This window comes from Oncorhynchus gorbuscha, unplaced genomic scaffold, assembly GCF_021184085.1.
Source record: "Oncorhynchus gorbuscha isolate QuinsamMale2020 ecotype Even-year unplaced genomic scaffold, OgorEven_v1.0 Un_scaffold_2897, whole genome shotgun sequence".
NCBI lineage: Eukaryota > Metazoa > Chordata > Actinopteri > Salmoniformes > Salmonidae > Oncorhynchus > Oncorhynchus gorbuscha.
In genome coordinates, this window is record NW_025747287.1 from 33,640 (window position 1) to 57,058 (window position 23,419).

Below are 23,419 nucleotides of genomic sequence, written 5' to 3' on the forward strand. Positions count from 1 at the left end.
AGACGAACATTTGGAAGCGGTGAATCATACCTGAATTTCTCGACCATTGAGTTAACCAAAATCAGCAAGGAAAACTCAACCATTTGGCAAACTAAAGGAAAATAATAGATGACGTTATTAGCTGGTCTGAGAAGGCGGGCTAAAAAGAGAATTTGACAGATACCAATAGACAAATCATAACATCACAACGATTTGATTTACTGATGCATATCCAATCAACAGTTGTCTCGTACTGTCTGTCACATAAGTATTGGCCAATGAGGTATTTTCAGGGGGTGGATCTCTGAAGCAAGAGTTCGTCTCGCTGTAGTCTGAGGATTAATGGACGGCTGTTGATTTTGGCAAGTAAGCCACAGCTGATCGGATCTGAAACCTGAGAAATCATCGGACCTTAGCTCAAGGAAAGGGAGGGGCTGCTATCGATTTGCAATAATAATTACTTGGAAAAGTGGATATATAAGATTTTTGTGTTGGAATACATTGGAAAGTAAAGGGCCTTTAGTGGTGTCTGCAAGTGACTGACTGAATGATAGATAGATAGCTAGCTAGGAAGGGGACGATAGCTAGCGAACTAGCCAGGCGCGCCGAACCGGTTCGACGTTCTTGATTGTTCCAGGTAGAGCTAAGCAACATTCGCTACCGAAATAGAGGGAAAACCGGCTAGCTAGCTAGGTCGTTGGCTAGCCGTTGGCTGGCCAGCTAGCTAGCCTGTGCAGCTAGCTAGTTTACCCCCCCCCCAACCCCGGATAAAGGAAAAGTAGTAGCGGAGTACAATTGACCTCACTGTTGGCTAGTTAGCCATGATAACAGCCAGCTAGTAGCCAGCTTCCTCAAATACAGAACTAAAAGGGCTCGTGAAAACTTAAAAGTATCCCAGATCCAAGGGATCCCTATCGGCCTGCAATCATGGGCAACGCGCCCACCGCCAAGAAGGGCAACGAGATGGAAAGTGGTGAGTTTACCTTGCTTCCTACTAGTAACTTAGTACTGACAACTGCTTGACAACTAACAGTAACTAAGGTTTGTTACATGTCTGCATTGCTACACGGGAGGGATGAAAGTAATATGAATTCAAGATCCTCTTGTGGCCTAGTCATTACATGTATGTATTCTTTAGAATCTCCAGCCTTGTAAGCTTGTAAGCTTGTATGGTCAATTATACCGCCCCCCTCTTTACTTTGGCCTCTTGTTGATCAGATTGTGCGCTCTATATATGATTATATAGCTATTGAATATTGACAAAAGTAAAGCCTTTTATCTTGAATTTACAAAAGGTTAGTCTGGTTTTGAGGAAGTTTCCTGGCAAAACCAGACGGGCAACTTGACACACGCCCATGTCAGCCAATTACCACTACACATATCTACCTACTGCATCCTATTTTCACAACAAATGCTAGGTCTAGGCTTCCACCTGTCATACCTGGGGGTCATGTAAAACAGTTGATAGTTCTCTGCAGGACTGTCAATACTGAGTTTGATGTGAAACTCCAACTGAATTGACTACTAGTCAAAACTGCTCTTTGGGGACCCTGTATGTTTGGTAGTACTTTTGGGGACCCATCTTTATCTAGGCCAGGGATGGGCAACTTTGATGGGGGTGGGAGCCTTTTGGGGACCCAACAAATCTGAACTCTTCATTTGGGGCTGCAGTGGCTCAAGGGTCTGTAACCTTTTGGGGACCCATCTAAAGCCTTTTGGGGACCCTAACTAAACTTTTGGGGACCCAGTCAGGGGCCCTAGGCTCCAAAGAAAGTATTTTGGGGGCCCTAAGCTAAATGTATGTTGAGTTCATTTCCAGCAGTTCAACACATTTTTCCATAAGGTCTAAATTTAAGTTATAAGAAATTTTTTTATATATTTTGACATTGTAGAGAAACTGTGACTCGAGAACAAATTTGATTGGAGTGACTAACAAAATCGATGGGTCGGTAATTCAACAATGATTACAACCAGTTTAGCTAGTTTACCGCTAGGCTAATTTACCAACCTAAAAAATGTTAACTGACATAACAAGAGAAACTGCTGATGAACAACCACATTTTGCAATTGCACCTTGTGTATTCTACTATTGTGCTAAAGGCTACAGTTGTGGCTTTCAAGGAGCGGGACACTAATCCGGACGCTTATGAGATATCCACTATGACCTCTGACGAGGCATCAAACAGGCAAAGCGTCAATACATGACTAAAATCAAATCATATTACGCTGGCTCTGATTCTCGTCGGATGTGGCAGAGCTTGCAAACTATCACAGATTACAAAGGGTAACTCAGCCACACTATCCCAGTGTCGCGAGCCTACCAGACCAGCTAAATGCCTTCTATGCTTGCTTTGAGGCAAACACCATTGAAACATGCATGAGAGCACCAGCAGTTCTGGATGACTGTGTGATCTCACTCTCTGTAATAGTGACGTTTCAAACAGACCACCATAGTCTCTCTACCCGAGAACGCCAAGGTAATCTATCCCTGCAGCACTAGCATCTGTAGCCATGAAATGCTTTGAATGGCTTGGTGCACAGCAACACCCATCCCAGACACCCTGGACCCACTCCAGTTCGCATATTTCCTCAACAGATCCACAGATAATGCAATCTCTATTGCACTTAACACTGCCCTTTCCCACCTGGATAAGAGGAACACTAATGTGAGAATGCTTTTCATTGACTACAGCTCATTGTTGAACATCAGAGTGCCCTCCAAGCTCATCACTAAGCACAGGAACCTGGGACTGAACAACTCTATCGTCAACTGGATCCTGGACTTCCTGATAGACTGCCCCCAGATGGTGAGGTTAGACAACACCACACACAAACCCATACAAACCCTCTACATGGGGGCCCCTCTGTGTGTGTGCTTACTACCATCCCGTACTCCCTGTTGACCCACGACTGTGGCCGTGCATGACTCCCAACATCTTCATTACGTTTTCTGATGAGACAATGGTGGTAGTAGACCTGATCGCAGTCAACGATGAGACTGCTGTTAGAGAGGTCAGTGGCCTGGCAGTGTGGTTCCAGGACAACAACCTCTCCCGTAGTGCCAGAAAGACAAAGGAGCTGATTGTGGACCACAGGAAACGAAGGGCCGAACACTCCCCCATCCACATCTGTAGTGGAGCAGGTCAAGCACTTCAAGTTCCTGGTGTCCACATCACTAAGGAATTAACATGGTCCACACTAGAGGTAGACCGATTAATCGGAATGGCCGATTTAATTGGGGTTGATTTCAAGTTTTCATAACAATTGGAAATCGGTATTTTTGGGCGCCTATTTGCTTTTATTTTTATACCTTTTTTATTTAACTAGGCAAGTCAGTTAAGAACACATTCTTATTTTCAATGACTGCCTAGGAACAGTGTGTTAACTGCCTCGTTCAGGGGCAGAACGACAGATCTTTACCTTGTCGGCTTAGGGGATCCAATCTTGCCACCTTACAGTTTACTAGTCCAACGCAATAACGACCTGCCTCTCTCTTGTTGCACTCCACAAGGAGACAGCCTGTTAGGCGATTGCAGTAAGCCAAGGTAAGTTGCTAGCTGGCATTAAACTTATCTTATAAAAAGCAATCAATCATAATCACAAGTTAACTACACATTGTTGATGATATTACTAGATATTATCTAGCGTGTCCTGCGTTATATATATATATATATATATATATCTGACTAAGCATACAAGTATAATCTGACTAAGCATACAAGTATCTGACTGAGCGGTGGTAGGCAGAAGCAGGCACGTAAACATTCATTCAAACAGCACTTTCATGTGTTTTGCCAGCAGCTCGTCGTTGTGCGTCAAGCATTGCGCTGTTTATGACTTCAAGCCTATCAACTCCCGAGATGAGGCTGGTGTAACCGAAGTGAAATGGCTGGCTAGTTAGCATGCGCTAATAGCGTTTCAAACGTCACTCGCTCTGAGCCTTGCAGTGGTTGTTTACCTTGCTCTGCATGGGTAACGCTGCTTCGAGGGTGGCCGTTGTCATTGTGTCCCTGGTTCGAGCCCAGGGAGGAGCGAGGAGAGGGACGGAAGCTATACTGTTACACTGGCAATACTAAAGTGCCTATAAGAACATCCAATAGTCAAAGGTATATGAAATACAAATGGTATAGAGGGAAATAGTCCTATAATTCCTATAATAACTACAACCTAAAACTTCTTACCTGGGAATATTGAAGACTCGTTTTAAAAGGAACCACCAGCTTTCATATGTTCTCATGTTCTGAGCAAGGAACTGAAACATTAGCTTTCTTACATAGCACATATTGCACTTTTACTTTTTTTGCGTTATTTAAACAATTGAACATGTTTCATTATTTATTTGAGGCTAAATTGATTTTATTGATGTATTATATTAAGTTAAAATAAGTGTTCATTCAGTATTGTTGTAATTGTCATTATTACAAATTTAAAAATCGGTCGATTTAATCGGTATCGGCTTTTTTGGTCCTCCAATAATCGGTTGACCTCTAGTCCACACACACCAACATGTTGTTGAGAATCACAACAAAGCCTCTTCCCCTTACAGGAGGCAGAAAAGGTTTGGCATGCACCCTCAGATCCTAAAAAAGTTATACAGCTGCACCATTGAGAGCATGGCTGCATCACTGCTTAGTATGTTAACCCCTTGGCATCCAACCGCAAGGCGATACAGAGGGTAGTGCGTATGGCCCAGTAAGTACATCACTGGGGCCGAGCTTCTGACATCAAGGCCCGCTATACCAGTTGCTGTCAGAAGGAGGCCGTAAATGGTCAGACTCCAGCCACCCAAGTCAGACTGTTCTCTCTGCTACTGCACGGCAAGCGGTACCGATGCACAAAGTCTGGAACCAACCGGACCCTGAACAGCTTCTACACCCCCCCCCTAAGCCATAACACTACTAAATAGTTAGTCCAGGTAGCTATTTGCTTATCTGCATTGACCCTCTTTGCACTAACTCTTTTGCCTCATCTCACATGCTGCTACTTTTTATCTATCCTGTTGCCTAGTCACTTTTATTTTACCTTTTAACTAGGCAAGTCCGTTTTAGAAAAATATCATTTACTATGACAGCCTAGGAACAGTGGGTTAAATGCCTTGTTCAGGGGCAGAACGACAGATTTCTACCTTGTCAGCTCGGGGATTCGATCTAGCAACCTTTCAGTTACTGGCCCAGCACTCTTAACCACTAGGCTACCTGGCTACTTTACCCCTGCCTATATGTATACATACATCTCAATTACCTTGTGCCCCAGCACATTGTCTCATTGTCTGCCAAGTTATCCTTACTCATTGTGTATTTATTCCTTGTGTATTTATTCCTTGTGTATTTATTCCTTGTGTATTTATTCCTTGTTGTTGTCTATATTTGTCTATTTTTCACTGTATTGTTGGAAAGGGCCTGTAAGTAAGCATTTCACTGTTAAGGCGCCAGCATGCTTCTGTTCGGCTGGCGCCTAGCCGAACGAGGATGCTTGCATATTCCCTTAAGACCTTCGCTTGAATAATGAGAAATGTGGCAATTGTACTATTTTTTTCCTTTTTGAGACACCGTAGCCAGTATACACTTCCTCAATTATAATTAATCTAACTCAAGAATTCTGTCAAATGTTGAGTTCTTAGTCACGCAATTTTACATCTAAGATGTGGTGCAGTGATTTGTAATTAAAAAATGTGCATGAAAATGAGTTTATTTCGTTGAATGAAAAATACTTTATTGAAGAGTCCCTACTGTTGACCAATCACCAACGGGGCTCTGAACTCTGCTTGCTTCCAGAAAAAAAGTGTGGGCCCAAACAGTCGGAAAAACCTTCTCCGATGTTCAAAGACAACGTCGTCGTCATATATGGACAAACTCTTCCAAACTGTTTCGGCTGGGAAGCATGCAGACCCTTTAGTCTACACCGTTTGTTTATGAAGCATGTGACAGAATCAAATGTTATAACGCTCAAATGTAAGTTCAGACTCTGAGTCCCTCCTCCCCAAAATATTATTTTAAAAAATTGTTTGGTGGAAATTGATCCAGGGGGTGGCCACAGGCTGCCAGTTGCCCTTCCCTGGTCTAGACCAATCGGTGCCACTACAGAGGCACACCTGTCAGGTAGCAGGGGGAAGATCCTCTACTTTCAGTGTAAATCACTATGTATAGGACATCCAAAAAGGATTTCAGGAGAAATAGTCAGCCTAGTTTGGAATAGAGGATAGACTGGTCCTTGTTATGTTCCTCTTTTTTGGGACTTCAGTGTTTATCCCTGCCCCAGCCTATACAACTTTATGAAGCCAAACTTTGCCAGATGTCTGACTGTTTATTTATATAATGGATGTTACTCTGGGGAACCCCAATGTAAACACAGTAGTGGTCATCAGCCTTGATTCCCACACTGTACTTGACTGAAGGAGAGAGGAGGGTGTGGTGGGACACTGAAGGCACAGGGGCGGGGTCATATGATGCGGGTGGCGTGATCCTCTCCAGGCTAAACCGTGATGCTGAGGAGTCTCTTGAACATCATGTGATGAACAGCATTTAGAACAAGAACACTCTGTGTGCCCTCCTGCCCATCTCTGGGTCGCGGCTCCCTCTCAAGTTGCTCTGCACAGCTTTTATCCGGTGCCATCCATTTTTTTCCCTGCTGCTTCCCTTTTCCTCCACTATCTCTCTGCTTCCCTATAAGTGGTGACTGTCTCTCCCTCATTGATATCCTGGTCTTTTTAACCCTCTGTAACTGAAGTCCCGGAGTGGCAGTCCGGAGTGGCAGTCCCGGAGCAGGTTTGGAAAAACAGTGTTGTGTAGGCTATGCATCCATAACATTAGTTGTTATATTGGCGTGCGCTTGGCTGGAACGGGTGTCTGTGAAATGAGCCTCGGCTGCTTGTGGAGCATACATGTGAAGAGCGGACCAGCCTGGTAACATTAACCCTTGTCTTTGGGTCTATGTCCCACTGAAACTAGGCCGCCCAGAGATCACTGCTCCACCGCTTCTCAGTTGTCTAAGCACACAGCTTTGTTTTTAATGGTATTGATGTTGTATTAATGGAGGGATTAGCGGAGAGCTGCACACTGCTAAGATCCGACCCCTGGGCGGGGGCAGAGGAGGTCCCAGAGCCGTCAGAGGTTTGTCCACATGCCATGCTTGACATCCTTATCGGCCTGGATGGCTCGCTATGGGCCCGCCCTGATCCCCAGAGACAGGTGCAGACCGGGGGTTCAGACGCTTACGCCCACCACGGCAGGGCAGCTATTTTCAAATGGACAACCAGAGGAAAAGGACAACATGCAGCCCGCTCTGAGAGACGTGACTATATAGGACAGTGAGGCTTAAGGTCCGGTTCAGGTGGACCCTGTCTCTCAGCCCGGCCTGCCCTCTCTTCCCTGATACAGACAGACATAGCGGAGGCGTTGCTGTGGAGAGCTGAGCCAGGGCCCACAGGAAGGAGCAGGGTGGACTGTGTATGAGCTCAGGCAGGAAGTGGAAGAGCCTCTGGATTCATTGCTGCAGAGTGTCAGGCTTTGTCTCTACCTACATAACATGGCAGGACAGCTTCAAGTCTAGTCAGATATCCAACCTCCTATACAGAATCCTCTAAGGGTTGGTGGTGCTCCACTTGTCTCGAAGTTCAGGGCTCCTCTCTGAAGGACACTTTTTCCTTGCTAGTTGCTACAGGTCCTAGGCTGGTGCCATGTCGATGCTGCACAGGCTGGCGGGGAGGCTGTTCCTGCACGCTGGGCCCTGTCTGGGAAACACCAGCGGTGGGGAGGGCAGACACTGCCAGCCACAGGAGGAGCCAGAAGCCCACTGCTGGAGTGAGTGACTGACTTGACTGGAGCAAGAGGGCGGAGCCTGTTCCCACGACACTCACGAGGGAGGGGAGTGATTGGTTGGAGTGGCTCGAGGGGGGCAGGGGGATGTGACTGGGTGTGTCAGCCGTCCGTACACACAATCGCACTGTTTTCCAGTTCTCTTGTCGATTCTGTGCTCTCCGTGTGCGTTTTACTATACTTGTGAGTACCAAAAGTTCTCACAAATGCTAAACCAACTAAAATTCTGAAGTGTGGACATTTTGCTGATTCACACTTGTAAAAAGGCAATGTTGGGGTTAGTTAGGTTTAGGGAAAATAGGATTTGGAATGTGAATTAAAAAAATTGTCCCTAAAAAGTTGTCACGTATAGTAAGACATAGCTGTGTGTGTTGTGCAGGATGACTATGCTTTGGTTCGGGTTCTACGGAAGTAGACTCAATTTGATTAGCTTTGTTTTTTGGCTAGGTTAGTTGTTTTTGTACTGATGTTGTGTGGCCAACACACACACATACAAAGCTCTTTTTGATTCAGCACCTCGTGTTTTGTTCTGTTGCCTGGTGTCGGCTGCGTCACAAAGTTCCAGGGAAGCCGTTTGTCTGTCTCCCGGGAAACCTGTCTGTGTCTGTCCAGCGGGGTTCCCTCTATGTGCTCCGGGCCACATGTGTCTGTCTCGGGGACAAGATGTCTGACTCACCCAAGCTTCCTTCAATCTGGCTTTGCATATCTGAACATGTCATTCCAGTGTTGTCTACAGTCCCTCTGTGTGGGTACTGCTCAGTAGTCAGTCCCTCTGTGTGGGTACTGCTCAGTAGTCAGTCCCTCTGTATGAAATGACATGCATTTGGCCCTGTGACGCTACACTGTCAAGGTGGAGCTTTCACTGTGGCTATAAATGTGTGGGTGGCTGGCGGGGTGGTTTACACTGGCTTGCATAACAGGGCCAGGCTAGCATTTGTATAGCACAGCACTTCTTGACTCTTTTAAAGGCACTTTGTTCTTCTGGGCATGCTCAGATACTCTTGTAAGAATGCCCAGTCACTCTCACCTCTTGTAACTCCAAGTGCTGACTGAACCTAAGTACCTGACAGTACAGTGGCCAGAAGCAAACCAGGACTGAGGTCTGTGAAGTGGCTGGGTTGTGGATTTATCACTCATTTCCTCTGGACTCTCACACACACCCAACGGATGTCTCTCTGCAGCCTCTCTCTCTTTCGCTTCCTCTCTCACCATCTCCCCCTCGCACTTCACTATATATATCACCCCCACACCCCCCCACAACAGTGTGGCTTTCTGTATCCCCCCCACGTCTCTGTCCAGCTCCACTCGTCCACTGTGTAATGTGTTGCCTGCGGGCTGTGTGCTCTATAAATTAGGTCTGATGTGGACTGGATGTGGTTTGGTGGGCTCCAGAGTGAAATCTCGGTCAGCGCGCCCCAATCTAACCCCCTGTGCCTGCGTCACAGGGTCCCAGGGGAGAGATGGGATTGATCGGGACATCGATCCTGGACGCAGGGGCACAGTGGTGTGTTGCATTGGGCACTAGAGGGGATGTGTTTTAGCTGTTTGACTGCTGTGGTTTTTCTTTAGAAAAGCTCTTTCGAAAACATCTGAAATGGTTTCACACCGTCCTGCTGTGGCATCTCACATGGGTACTTACATAGACACAGGAGGTTTTCCTGATCACATGATCTGAGCAGAAAAACCCCTTGGTTTACTGATGGGTTGTGTTGATGAGAGTAATATATCGATGGTGCCAGGAATTCAGGTTGATCTCCTGGTTTGACGGAGCAGAGGACTGTCATGACTTTTTCCATAGGAGAGATCCTCTCTGGGCTTCATAAATATAACCCCTGGCTGTGGTGATGCCCCTCCCCCTGGTGACCAGGCCCCTGCTGTGTGTTTAAAGGATAGGGAGCAGGAGGTAGAACTGTGTGCAGAATAAATATAGATACAAACTGAGCACAGGTCCAATTGATCTATGTGAGTTGTTGTAACGAGAGCACAGCACTGTGGGCTTTATTTGGCTCTGGACTACCAGGGGCTCTGGCTTCTGAATGAGCTCTGCTCTTTGCCAGGACACAAGACAGACAGATGAAACTGGAAAGTGAATGTAGAAGGTGAGAGAAGAAACCAAGGAAGTTGAAGGTTGTCTGTGTTTCTGGACGTAATGGGAGAAGGGGCGATGAGCCAACCACTGTGAGGAAGAGGAGGCAGGTCGCGACGTAGAAGGGCAGAGCTGATGTCAGGCTCAGACAGCCACAGGAAGAGCTCCAGGAGGCATGGTAGCAGGAAGAGGGAGTCTGGGTCCACCTCTGGCTCCGGGGCTGCAGAGGCTGCGGTTGCAGCACCAGAGATGCCCATAGTGATCCCTGAAGGTAAGGGAGGGTGGCAGATGAGAGGAAGGCTAGGAATCATCTTCCACCCGTCAGATGGTATTCGTGGCAGCCAAGCCTCACAAATCTAACAAAGTCTGCACTAGATCAAGTCAATTCCACTTGGGCCATTGTTGGTTTAACTGTTGAGCTGTTTGATAGCTAGATGTAACTTCCCCCCTCAGTTGTGGTTGTAGGCCTACAATATGGAAGGAGTGTCCTCTATGGGAGACTATGTTGGGGTTTACTTAGCTGGGAATAAAGGAACAAACTGACTGAGAAATGTACTCTCCCAGGAGACTAGTCTGCTTTTCTTCTCAATGGCTCTGGCATGGGAGCAACATGGTTGTAGTCATGTTTATATGAACTTTGGTCAGTGCTGCTCTCTGGTCTTCCTCTTCTGTTGGAGTTCTCCAGAGAGAGCTGCTAGAGGGGTGGGTAAGTGTGTGTTTATAGCCCCTTTGTGAATGGAGAAAAGCAGAACCACTGAGGAGATATTAGTGCTGATCACAAGGGTCTGTATGGCTTTGAGGTTTTGACTGTTAGTGATGCTCCAGAGGTTTTGTATAATTTCATCCAGTTGTTTTCACGAGCCAAAATGGTTCCCCAACAATTGTGTACAACGTCATCCATTTTGTATGATGTGTTACGAATTCCAATTCTTACAATATATTACGAATTAAGTGTTTATACTATGAAAGGGACAAGCACGCAGCTCGCCAGAACAAAAATGTTTATGGAATGCAAAGATTTGTGTGGCGTTCTCCAGATTACAGATGGTGTATTAGGCTATCCATGTGTGAGCCATAAATTTACACCGAAGATTTTCGAGATCTGTTTAATCTCTTAATTTAAAGAAAATTGCATACTGGTTTAAGAGGGTGACCGATTTTTAAATGTTCAGCTTTCCTCTGACAAACCCATGGATTTACTGTAGTGTACGTATTCTCCCCTCAGCCCTCTGTATCCTATAGTAGTATTAATAGTACTGCTTACTAGTAGCAGCCTGCCAGCTAGCCACTGTCCCCAGTGTTGAGTGGTAGTGATGTAGACTTACTAGTAGCAGCCTGCCAGCCAGCCACTGTCCCCAGTGTTGAGTGGTAGTGATGTAGACTTACTAGTAGCAGCCTGCCAGCCAGCCACTGTCCCCAGTGTTGAGTGGTAGTGATGTAGACTTACTAGTAGCAGCCTGCCAGCCAGCCACTGTCCCCAGTGTTGAGTGGTAGTGATGTACTTACTAGTAGCAGCCTGCCAGCCAGCCACTGTCCCCAGTGTTGAGTGGTAGTGATGTAGCAGCCTGCCAGCCAGCCACTGTCCCCAGTGTTGAGTGGTAGTGATGTAGACTTACTAGTAGCAGCCTGCCAGCCAGCCACTGTCCCCAGTGTTGAGTGGTAGTGATGTACTTACTAGTAGCAGCCTGCCAGCCAGCCACTGTCCCCAGTGTTGAGTGGTAGTGATGTAGCAGCCTGCCAGCCAGCCACTGTCCCCAGTGTTGAGTGGTAGTGATGTAGCAGCCTGCCAGCCAGCCACTGTCCCCAGTGTTGAGTGGTAGTGATGTAGCAGCCTGCCAGCCAGCCACTGTCCCCAGTGTTGAGTGGTAGTGATGTAGCAGCCTGCCAGCCAGCCACTGTCCCCAGTGTTGAGTGGTAGTGATGTAGACTTACTAGTAGCAGCCTGCCAGCCAGCCACTGTCCCCAGTGTTGAGTGGTAGTGATGTAAACTTACTAGTAGCAGCCTGCCAGCCGGCCACTGTCCCCAGTGTTGAGTGGTAGTGATGTAGCAGCCTGCCAGCCAGCCACTGTCCCCAGTGTTGAGTGGTAGTGATGTAGCAGCCTGCCAGCCACTGTCCCCAGTGTTGAGTGGTAGTGATGTAGACTTACTAGTAGCAGCCTGCCAGCCAGCCACTGTCCCCAGTGTTGAGTGGTAGTGATGTAGCAGCCTGCCAGCCAGCCACTGTCCCCAGTGTTGAGTGGTAGTGATGTAGCAGCCTGCCAGCCGGCCACTGTCCCCAGTGTTGAGTGGTAGTGATGTAGACTTACTAGTAGCAGCCTGCCAGCCAGCCACTGTCCCCAGTGTTGAGTGGTAGTGATGTAAACTTACTAGTAGCAGCCTGCCAGCCAGCCACTGTCCCCAGTGTTGAGTGGTAGTGATGTAGACTTACTAGTAGCAGCCTGCCAGCCAGCCACTGTCCCCAGTGTTGAGTGGTAGTGATGTAGCAGCCTGCCAGCCAGCCACTGTCCCCAGTGTTGAGTGGTAGTGATGTACTTACTAGTAGCAGCCTGCCAGCCGGCCACTGTCCCCAGTGTTGAGTGGTAGTGATGTAGACTTACTAGTAGCAGCCTGCCAGCCAGCCACTGTCCCCAGTGTTGAGTGGTAGTGATGTAGACTTACTAGTAGCAGCCTGCCAGCCGGCCACTGTCCCCAGTGTTGAGTGGTAGTGATGTAAACTTACTAGTAGCAGCCTGCCAGCCGGCCACTGTCCCCAGTGTTGAGTGGTAGTGATGTAGCAGCCTGCCAGCCAGCCACTGTCCCCAGTGTTGAGTGGTAGTGATGTAGACTTACTAGTAGCAGCCTGCCAGCCGGCCACTGTCCCCAGTGTTGAGTGGTAGTGATGTAGCAGCCTGCCAGCCAGCCACTGTCCCCAGTGTTGAGTGGTAGTGATGTAGACTTACTAGTAGCAGCCTGCCAGCCAGCCACTGTCCCCAGTGTTGAGTGGTAGTGATGTAGCAGCCTGCCAGCCAGCCACTGTCCCCAGTGTTGAGTGGTAGTGATGTACTTACTAGTAGCAGCCTGCCAGCCAGCCACTGTCCCCAGTGTTGAGTGGTAGTGATGTAGCAGCCTGCCAGCCAGCCACTGTCCCCAGTGTTGAGTGGTAGTGATGTAGACTTACTAGTAGCAGCCTGCCAGCCGGCCACTGTCCCCAGTGTTGAGTGGTAGTGATGTAGACTTACTAGTAGCAGCCTGCCAGCCGGCCACTGTCCCCAGTGTTGAGTGGTAGTGATGTAGACTTACTAGTAGCAGCCTGCCAGCCGGCCACTGTCCCCAGTGTTGAGTGGTAGTGATGTAGACTTACTAGTAGCAGCCTGCCAGCCGGCCACTGTCCCCAGTGTTGAGTGGTAGTGATGTAGACTTACTAGTAGAAGCCTGCCAGCCGGCCACTGTCCCCAGTGTTGAGTGGTAGTGATGTAGACTTACTAGTAGCAGCCAGCCAGTGTTGAGTGGTACTGGTACTCATACAAGTAGCAGCCAGTCACTGTCCTCAGTGTTGAGGCATAGATAGATATGAGCAGGGATTCATGAGGAAGGGCTGGTATCTACATGTTCCCACAAAGCACAGTGATCAGCCCAATAAAGATAAGAGGAAGAGATGTGCTGCACTTCTGCATGTGATGCCGTGTCTGTGTGCATTAGAGCTAGAGTGTGTGACTGTATAAAGGTTATGACAAGTCACTTTGGAGTGGATCAAATCTCTCACACACTCACTGGCACAGAGACCATAATGTGTTCACACACAATACATTCACATAGATGCCTGTATCGATTGGCTCTCTGCTCTCGTTCTGACATGGCTGGAGGAGGAAGTATTAGATAACATGAGCTCAGTTGATTTGGCTTCAACATCAGTGGAAATAAGCCCTGTCTGTGTGGCCAGGGTGAGGGAGATGGGCAGCCTTGGGCTAGGCTACACATGGGATATACTTGTGCCACCGGTAAGGTACACAAGACTCATTCTATCACACGCTCAAGTTAATCTCCAAAATATCACTATTTAGCCTTAGGGAGAAGTCTTTATATTATAGATCTGGTCAATGGTTATAGACGTGAACCTCTGCTGTACTGTATCACAACATCCTCGTTCTCATCTAAATGTGTCTAATGGAATCAATGTGTCGTGAAGTAGGGTAGGTGCTAAACCATCTGTTTGCTCTGTTACAGTGAAGGAGTTTCTTGCCAAAGCCAAAGAGGATTTCCTCAAGAAATGGGAGAATCCAGCACAGGTGAGTTAGAAAAGAGGGAAGTGTGGTAATGAATGACAGGCCTGCACACGCTCAAGACTCCAGCAGCCCAGCCCAGTGTCAGTCACGCCTGGGTGAGAGAAGGGAAGTGGGCCCTCTGCTGGATCTAACTACAATCACATTGGTTGGAACTTCATTTTTTAATGCTTTGGGGCATACACTATAAATGAGCCTGGTCTACATAGAATGATTATGTGCAGCATTTAGCATAACACTTTCCCACCTTTTTCTTTTAGCTTCACACATTTAATTTGCTATTGTAGTAATGTAAGAATGGGGCGGCAGCGTAGCCTAGTGGTTAGAGCTTTGGACTCGTAACCAGAAGGTTTCGAGTTCAAACCCCCGAGCTGACAAGGTACAAATCTGTCGTTCTGCCCCTGAACAGGCAGTTAACCCACTGTTCCCAGGCTGTCATTGAAAATAAGAATATGTTCTTAACTGACTTGCCTGGTTAAATAAAGGTAAAAAAAAAAAAAAAAAATACCTTTGCTGCAATATGTGTGCACTGGCAGGACTAACCGTTGCACTTCTTGAATGTCTCAGAATCTGTATCACATCCTGCTTTTGCCTGTTTTTTTGACAGGACTGTGAAGTTTGATGGGTAGTTTGAGTCCAGTGTTGCTACTCAATCGGACTCTGGCCGGTGTTGGGCTTGTTTCTCTGTTCTAACTGACATGCTCTCCTCTCCAGAACACCGCGGCCTTGGATGGCTTTGACCGTCTGAAGACCCTGGGCACGGGCTCGTTTGGTCGAGTCATGCTGGTCAAGCACAAAGAGTCGGGCCAGCATTTTGCCATGAAGATACTTGACAAACAGAAGGTATGTGATTTCATTCAAATTCAGTTAGTGAATTGACTCAAAGTCCTCTTTTACAGTACATGTAGATATTTTTATATTAATAAATACACATTTGTATTAATCTTTTGATTTATGTGAAATGGATCTGACCCCCCCCCCCCTGTCTCTCAGCCCATTAGTCAGAGATGTAGGGGGCTCTCCTTGCTTAACAAGGTGTCCTGGTTTGTTCCCCTCAGGTGGTGAAGCTGAAGCAGATAGAACACACGCTGAATGAGAAACGCATCCTGCAGGCCGTCAGCTTCCCCTTCCTGGTGCGGTTGGAGCACTCTTTCAAGGTACTGCTGGACGTGCGTGTGGGTGCATGCGTTCCTGTGTGTGTGTGTCATGGTTACCATTAGCTGGTAATAGCCAACTTTTGGCTGCGTTATTTTCTTTTTGTATTTTCTTAAGGTGCGAAGTAAAATTGGCACTGGCCCATGGTCCGGGAGAAGGAAAAAAATACCCTTTGCAAATATATATATATTTTTGCCTATTCATTGATGGACGTACCAGTTGATGTAAATACGTTTGACCGATTATCGGTATGTGTTAATTTGCATCGTTTTTTGGAATTAAATTGGCACGTGTGTGTATTCATTATGTCTCTTTTCACAAGTGCACAGCATACTGATACAGAACCTTTGAGAGGAAAATCTGTCATACAGCACTTTTATAAGCCCAATCATTGTGCAATAATTCTAAATTGTGTGTTAAAAATAGTTAATGGGCCATGATTAAAAATAACTCATATTTTTGTTAACTGGTAATTGAAGTGTGCTTCCTGTTCACCATTCAAATACATAGGCAACAAAGGCAGGCTTCAGCAGTGCGTTTAAAATGTAGTTTGCATTTTGAGAACCTATAGGTACTTTATTATTTGTTTTAGTACATATTATGAGGCATGTTTTACCTTGCTTCAAAGTAGCCTAGGCAAAATCTAACCATATCCGTGGAGGCAGTTATTTAATAAAGACTTCCATATAGCATTGAAACCAGTATACTATTTCTCTCATGATCTATTGGTTTTCAACTAGTTTTTTATTGTCCGGTAGCCAATTACCCGTTCTCATGTCGCCTTGGTGCATTGCTGCGCTAATAATGTTAACAGTTGATCAACACTAAAGCTGAAGTTCTGATCTGTTGCATCACATTCATTTCTGTTTTTATGTAGCCAGGCCTACTGGTTATATGAATTTGGGCTCTATCGTCCCACAACTGTCGCAGAGTCTATTTGAGCTTTTCTTTCTCGACAAGCTCACCAATAGAGTAGGCCAACGTTTCTACAATCGGGGATAGTAGATTGACATGGGCTCATAGGGGTTTGTCCAAAAGGCTCTCCCAAAGTAAATTGAGTTAAATTGCCAAAATGATTATAGCCTAATTGGCCTAATTGGCCTACTCCTGTCTATACAGAAATAAATAAATACAGTAATTCAAATGAGGCTACTAAAGCATGAATTGGCCACAGAGGAACATTAGCTTCCCCTAGCCTTAAAAAAATAATAAGTTGTGGATTGTTTTAAATTGCATTTCCTGCAGTCAGAAGGAAAGGCAGCGTGCGCAATTTGGGTTGCCACTGTCATTGAAAAGTAGAGGCCCATCTAGGCATATTGCAATATTTCCAAACTCAATTGTGGGGAAAACACAGTTTGCGAAGCATATGGCTATTTCTGTAAAGCGAATACAATGAAAAGACTCAACTGTCTTTTAGTTATCAAAATTCAACTTAGGTTTACTGTTTATCTTATTGGCAACAGCGGAGAGCATCGGCCAGATCACCGGTGACTGTGCACTGCTCATATTCACTCTATCATTGTTGGGTCAGTGCCACTTACGTTTTTTTTTTTGGACAATCATTTCCTCCTCCAGTTTAGATTGTCCTCCTATTTGTCTCCCCTTCTCATAGGCCTATTCTATGGACAACATTGTTTTTGTTGATCTGTTTGTCAATGGCAGCAGAGTAGGCTACCCTGTCATTTGTGGTGTTAAAGATTCTGCTAATGTCTCCAGTCACACAAGGTGTAGTAGAATTGAATGAGATGTGTTTTTCCCATGCAAAGAAGGGTGTCTGCTGTAGCCCAGGCATCTACGCTATATGCACACAGCCATTCATACAACTCTTTATACAAACATTTGATTGAGTTGTATTATTAGTCTAAATGATGACTATCCGATATGCTCATCACATTACAAATAGCCTACTATCTTACATAAGTCTGCAAATGTGATGATGCATGGAATATTTTATTATAAAGGTGCAATTTGTTATGGTGAATATGTGCTTCCCCAAAGTTTAAACTCACGCTCCGCCTGTGCATAGGCTAGAGGTTTTACTATTTGTTACTGGTCTTGTTGGCTGAGGGAAAGTACATGTGGACAGTTATTCTAACATCTGCAAAGTGTGCAGTAAGGGGACACGTCATTGCATCCTGGGCTTGCATGCTCTGTTATGATTAAGTACCATAATCTAAATGTGATTCCTGTCATTCTGAGCACCGTGGGTGGACCCCCTAATCAGGTTACGCTCCCAATGCGAATGTGTCTGGTCAATTTTAAATGTGGTCAAATGTCCGGCGCCACATTTTCCTAACGGAACATACTTCCACGTTTGTGTGTGAAGGTGAGGTTCACAACTCAACTGTGTGAAATATTTCTCTCTGTAGGACAACACTAACCTGTATATGGTGATGGAGTATGTCCCTGGCGGTGAGATGTTCTCACATTTAAGGAGAATTGGCAGGTTCAGGTGAGTCTGTTTACTGGTCTCCTACTGTTGGAAATATAACCAAATACCTACAGTAGTTAACCCTCCCCATTTTCCATAGACCATGACTCCACAACAGCCTCCTAGTAAATATATGGTGGTGTCCACGTTACCCTCTGACCTCTCTCTCTCTCTCTGCCTGCAGTGAGCCCCACGCCCGCTTCTACGCCGCCCAAATTGTTCTGACCTTTGAATACCTTCACTCACTGGACCTCATCTACCGAGATCTGAAACCAGAGAACCTGCTCATTGACAACCAGGGATACATACAGGTGAGAACACACATAGTCAAATGGCTGTCTAGCTATACAGGTGGGACTAATGGAGAACAAGCATGGGTGTGCTGTACATACGACACATGAAATGCATTATACGTGCCCTGATTTCGTAGATGCTCTTAAATAAATAAACCTTCATACACAATTTCATTTAAATTCGGCCAAACTGAATGATAAGGAGGGTGAAGAGGTTGATTTTAATTTAAAAAGACAATAGTGTAATGATGAGTTTTATGTCTCAGAAGCAAATCATTTAACTGCGCTCCTTGCTGGTTGATACCATTCTCTTTTATGTTTTACTTTGTAAAAGATGCCGTTATGGAACTGATTTATTTACTATAACTCTATTACTAATGTATTGTAAGGGAAAGGAAAACATGCTGTGTTGCAGTAGGTCTTTAGAAAAATGCCAAACATATCCTTGACTCTATCCAAGGAAGCAAACGATGCCAATCCACTAAATGGATGGAATGGGTGAGAATTGTGCAAGTTACTTCACAATCTAATTGAAATTAGGCATAACTGAATGATACGGGTGAAGAAGTTAATTTAATCTAGAACAACAATGGTGTATTGAGTTTTATGCTTATTTATCAGCATCGACGCCCATGTTAATAATTTGACAGTGCCTTTCAGATTGCTACAATTCTCTTTTACGTTTTACTTTGCTTATGTTTGCTACACCTTGGGGGTTGATCTGCGTCTGATACATATGCTGAAGGGAATGCACGGCAACGGTCTCTAGTGGCTGCTGGTAGGCTGAAGGGAATGCACGGCAACGGTCTCTAGTGGCTGCTGGTAGGCTGAAGTTCAAGTGTTAAAGGGATCACCTGCTAGCTGATACCATAGACTTCCAGTGATTATGCTAAAGCTAGTTAACTTTGGCTCACAGGCCTCCCGGGTGGTTAAGGGTGCTGTACTGCAGCGCCAGCTGTGCCATCAGAGTCCCTGGGTTCGCGCCCAGGCTCTGTCGTAACCGGCCGCGACCGGGAGGTCCGTGGGGCGACGCACAATTGGCCTAGCGTCGTCCGGGTTAGGGAGGGCTTGGTCGGTGGGGATGTCCTTGTCTCATCGCGCACCAGCGACTCCTGTGGCGGGCCGGGCGCAGTGCGCGCTAACCAACGCTGCCAGGTGCACGGTGTTTCCTCTGACACATTGGTGCGGCTGGCTTCCGGGTTGGATGTGCGCTGTGTTAAGAAGGCTGGTTGGGTTGTGTATCGGAGGACGCATGACTTTCAACCTTCGTCTCTTCCGAGCCTGTATGGGAGCTGTAGCGATGAGACGAGATAGTAGCTACTACAACAATTGGATACCACGAAATTGGGGAGAAAAAGGGGTAAAATTTAAAATAAAATGTAAAATACATTGGCTCGCAAAACTACCTGTAACTTCCTTCATACTGGACACAGAAACATAAAAATGGTATCCACAAGTTCATCTGACTCTGGGGAAGTAGATGAAGGGCATCATTGCCAAAATCCTGAAAGTATAACTTTAAGCGAATGTCAGAACTGAACTGTTGATTGTCATTGCTGAGACATCTGTGTTCCTCCCAGGTAACAGATTTTGGTTTTGCAAAGCGAGTGAAGGGCCGGACCTGGACGCTGTGTGGCACTCCGGAGTACCTGGCCCCTGAAATCATCCTTAGCAAAGTGAGCGGTCACCACCAAACCCCCGGCCTGCTGTCGCACCTCGTATCTATAACAACACTGGGGTTTTTACCATAACATAGGGGTCATTATCATGACACAGCAAAGATCATGTCACTACAGCCACTCACAAACAGCTCATGATTACAACCGCTGACTAGAGAAGAGCTTATGTATGACACGTTCCATTCTTCCTTTTTGTGCTTAGTTCTGCCTCTTTCCCTGGGAATCTAACACTCCTCTTTCTCTCTACCCCCCCAGGGTTATAATAAGGCGGTGGACTGGTGGGCTCTGGGCGTGCTGATTTATGAGATGGCTGCTGGCTATCCTCCCTTCTTTGCTGACCAGCCCATTCAGATCTATGAGAAGATTGTATCAGGGAAGGTGCGTACAGAGTACATCAGACAGAAACCCAGGTTACACTCTTCCTTTAAGACCTGCTTTCAGTACCAGTCAGATAAGGCAGTTCATTGTCATTTACCTCCAAACTAATTAGCTGTCTGTAGCCAGGTTTCCATCCAATTTGAAACAGATTTTCATGTGAGTGTTCTAAAATATGCATAAAACAATATGCACATTTTCCCACCAGAGATGGTTCTATCAAATAGACTTGTGGTGAATAAAAGGCTGTGTGTGATGACGTGCTGCACATAGTAACTTTTGAGGTCAATTTCCATGTTCCGAAATGGAAAGATCCATGTTAAATGGGTTTCCATCGAAATGATCAACTCTACTGATGGTTTCGTCACAAACTGTTGTTTATATAGCGAATGTGTCCATTCTGGTCTGGGCATGTGTGCTCTAGCCAACATCTCGCAGATACAGTGCAGGTAGGCTACCTATATTGTGAGATTATTATGGATTAGAGCAATATTATTTGGGGGTCAAGTGGCAGCCAAGCATCGATCATCATGTCACCAGAATAAGACCCTCAATATTTATAGGAAAGGAGCATCAAGCTCATCACTTCTACTTTCACCACCCTGTGAAGTTCAGGACTGATTTAATGTGTATCTTATAAACTGCTTTTCTGAGTCGAAGTGAGAGGATCACACATATAACACTGCGTGACTCCAAGTTTACTTCGGTATGATGGTCATTATATCAATATTTACTCATAAAGGTGTTTCCACTGCCATTTCTCACATTAATTTTAGAGACACAAAAAGATTCCAACATGGGCCTCCCGGGTGGCGCAGTGGTTAAGGGCGCTGTACTGCAGCACCAGCTGTGCCACCAGAGACTCTGGGTTCGCACCCAGGCTCTGTCGTAACCGGCCGCGACCGGGAGGTCCGTGGGGCGATGCACAATTGGCCTAGCGTCGTGCGGGTTAGGGAGGGTTTGGCCAGTAGAGAAATCCTTGTCTCATCGCGCACTAGCGACTCCTGTGGCGGGGCGGGCGCAGTGCGCGCTAACCAAGGTTGCCAGGTGCACGGTGTTTCCTCCGACACATTGGTGCGGCTGGCTTCTGGGTTGGATGGCGCTGTGTTAAGAAGCAGTGCGGCTGGTTGGGTTGTGTATCGGAGGACGCATGACTTTGATGAGACCAGATAGTAGCTACTACAACAATTGGATACCACGAAATTGGGGAGAAAAAGGGGTTAAAAAAAAAAAAAGATTCCAACATGTCTAACAAACATATTGTCTGTTTGCATTTCTAAAATTGTACTGGCATTTCCTGTTTCCATCATCCCGGTTGTGACTTTTTTCATGTCAGGTAATTCATCTGCATTAAATGGTTGGATGGAAACTTTGTAATTGTCCTACTGTGCCATTCCTGCTTTTGTTGCTATATTCACATTAGCATTACTCTCTTCTGACCCCTGACCTTGGTGTCTTCATACATACACAGCACTTTGTTAGGCTGAGTTCTAGCTCACTTCTCCTGACCTGTTTTCCAATCCCCTCTACATAGATCATCATGACTCCACAGCCCCACTGTAAATGTATTGTGGTGTCCACATGACCCACTGACCTCTCAGCAGTGAGTCACATACCTGTTAAAAAATGTATCATAGGCTCAGATCTAGGAACAGCTTATCTAGCCCCAATCTTAACCTTAATCATTAGGGGGAAAGAATAAACAGACCCTGTCAGTCTATGGGCAATCTCTGGTCTTCTGTAACTGAGTCATATTTGTTAGGGGAAATTAATATTTCTGTAATGGATGACTAGACAGTTCCTCCCTCCTTTTTTTCTGTTTTGGAAAGTTTTCTACTGAACACAACCTTGACGTGTCTCTGTCCCCAGGTGCGCTTTCCCTCCCACTTCAGCTCGGACCTGAAGGACCTGCTGAGGAACCTGCTCCAGGTGGACCTGACCAAGCGCTTCGGCAACCTGCGCAACGGCGTCAACGACATCAAGGGACACAAGTGGTTCGCCACCACTGACTGGATTGCCATTTACCAGAGGAAGGTGAGAAGGCCTGCTTCCATGGCTCTTCTATTGTTCACTGTATAGCCACTGGAGAGAGAGGCAGGTTTGGTTGGGACAGAGAGAATGGGTTGGGGAAAGGGAGAGATTATTTAAGGGGTATGATTCAGAGCTAATGCCATTTGGCTTGGTCTTGTTTGGAGACATGTTACACATGCATTACTCACATAGTCTTACATAGTCGGAATGGGGTCCACTTGACTAATAACATGTTGTCCGTAACCGGTGAATGACCAGTGACTGTCAAACCGCATATGTCAGAAACTGAGGAGGAATGATACTGTGAAAGCTACAGTAGCAAGAATCTGAGTATTCTCTGTGTTTCAGGTGGAGGCACCGTTTATTCCCAAGTGCAAAGGCCCCGGTGACACCAGCAACTTTGACGACTATGAGGAAGAGGAAATCCGAGTCTCCTTCACAGAGAAATGTGGCAAGGAGTTTGCTGAGTTCTAGGCCCAACCAGGAGTAGCGGAAAGAGCCAGGGATGTAGAGAGAAGGCAGGAACAGAAGGAAATGGGAGGAGAGGTGATAAGCTGGACTGCTAACTTGCATTTTGTAATTACGACATCAACAATGTAACAACCCCACCCCCCAAATGAAGAGCGAGTGAAAAAGAACGAGAGAAAAGACCTGAAAGAGCCAGCAGTGTTGCCTTTTCTGATTGTTTCTCACCTTGTTACTTATCCATGTCCTGTTTTCCCTCTTGTGTTTGTGGCGAGGGTAGAAGGGGCAGGGGCTAACCACCTCTCTCTTCAGTTGGTTTGTATCTTGGCAGAGGTGTAGCGACACATTTTGAGTCATTGCAGGCAGGTTGAGGCATTGATGTTCTGGTACTGAATCGATGCTCCTGAGTGGGTCCTCTCTACAAGCTTCTCAATGAATGAGGGCATCTCATTCTTGTTTTGTAATTGTCCACCCACTCCTATCTTGCCCCCCTCTGTCTCTCCATCCTGAATCTGTCCAAGCAATACCAAGTCCAACAGACGTGCCTATCATAATGCCAACTGGTTTCAAAACCATGTGGAAAGCATTGGTGCAGAGCTTTGGCTATTGGTGGCATCAGCCCTTGTGCCCTTTCTAGTTGAAAGCTTGACACTCTCTGCACACGCCTTCTGTCCGCTCGTTGTGGCATGATTATTGGTTTCAGAGGATTCTCTCATCGCTTGCAGTTCAAGCAGTGCTGACCACTTTTTGATCAGAGAAACAATGATTTATCTCTTCATTTAGGTCTCACTACTTTTTTTTCGGGACCTGTGAAATTGTGTACATGAGCATTTCTAATGTTAATTAAGTCT

The 23,419-nt window shown here is 46.1% G+C and overlaps 1 protein-coding gene across 3 annotated transcripts; it reads left to right on the top strand.

Annotated features, from left to right (window-relative positions):
* The first annotated feature begins 293 nt into the window (after positions 1-293).
* On the top strand, positions 294-22,711 carry LOC124027026 (cAMP-dependent protein kinase catalytic subunit alpha). Of its 3 annotated transcripts, none has more exons than XM_046339587.1 (10): positions 294-952; positions 14,084-14,145; positions 14,854-14,982; positions 15,198-15,296; positions 17,664-17,746; positions 17,910-18,036; positions 19,599-19,694; positions 19,953-20,075; positions 21,942-22,106; positions 22,452-22,711. In XM_046339587.1, the coding sequence occupies exons 1-10, from the start codon at positions 907-909 to the stop codon at positions 22,575-22,577; spliced, it is 1,056 nt and encodes a 351-aa protein (XP_046195543.1). In that variant the 5' UTR covers positions 294-906; the 3' UTR covers positions 22,578-22,711. The 3 variants fall into 3 exon arrangements, with proteins under 3 accessions (XP_046195543.1, XP_046195542.1, XP_046195541.1); XM_046339586.1 differs by lacking the exon at positions 294-952 and adding an exon at positions 7,633-7,778; XM_046339585.1 differs by lacking the exon at positions 294-952 and adding an exon at positions 9,929-10,150.
* The last annotated feature ends 708 nt before the right edge of the window (positions 22,712-23,419 follow it).

Excerpts from the sequence above, each read along its gene's own strand:
- LOC124027026 (XM_046339585.1), top strand. The coding sequence starts at position 10,015 with ATGTCAGGCTCAGACAGCCACAGGAAGAGCTCCAGGAGGCATGGTAGC. Across the intron at positions 15,297-17,663 it reads GGTTGGAGCACTCTTTCAAG|GACAACACTAACCTGTATAT; the intron begins GTACTGCTGGAC and ends TTCTCTCTGTAG. Across the intron at positions 22,107-22,451 it reads TTGCCATTTACCAGAGGAAG|GTGGAGGCACCGTTTATTCC; the intron begins GTGAGAAGGCCT and ends TCTGTGTTTCAG.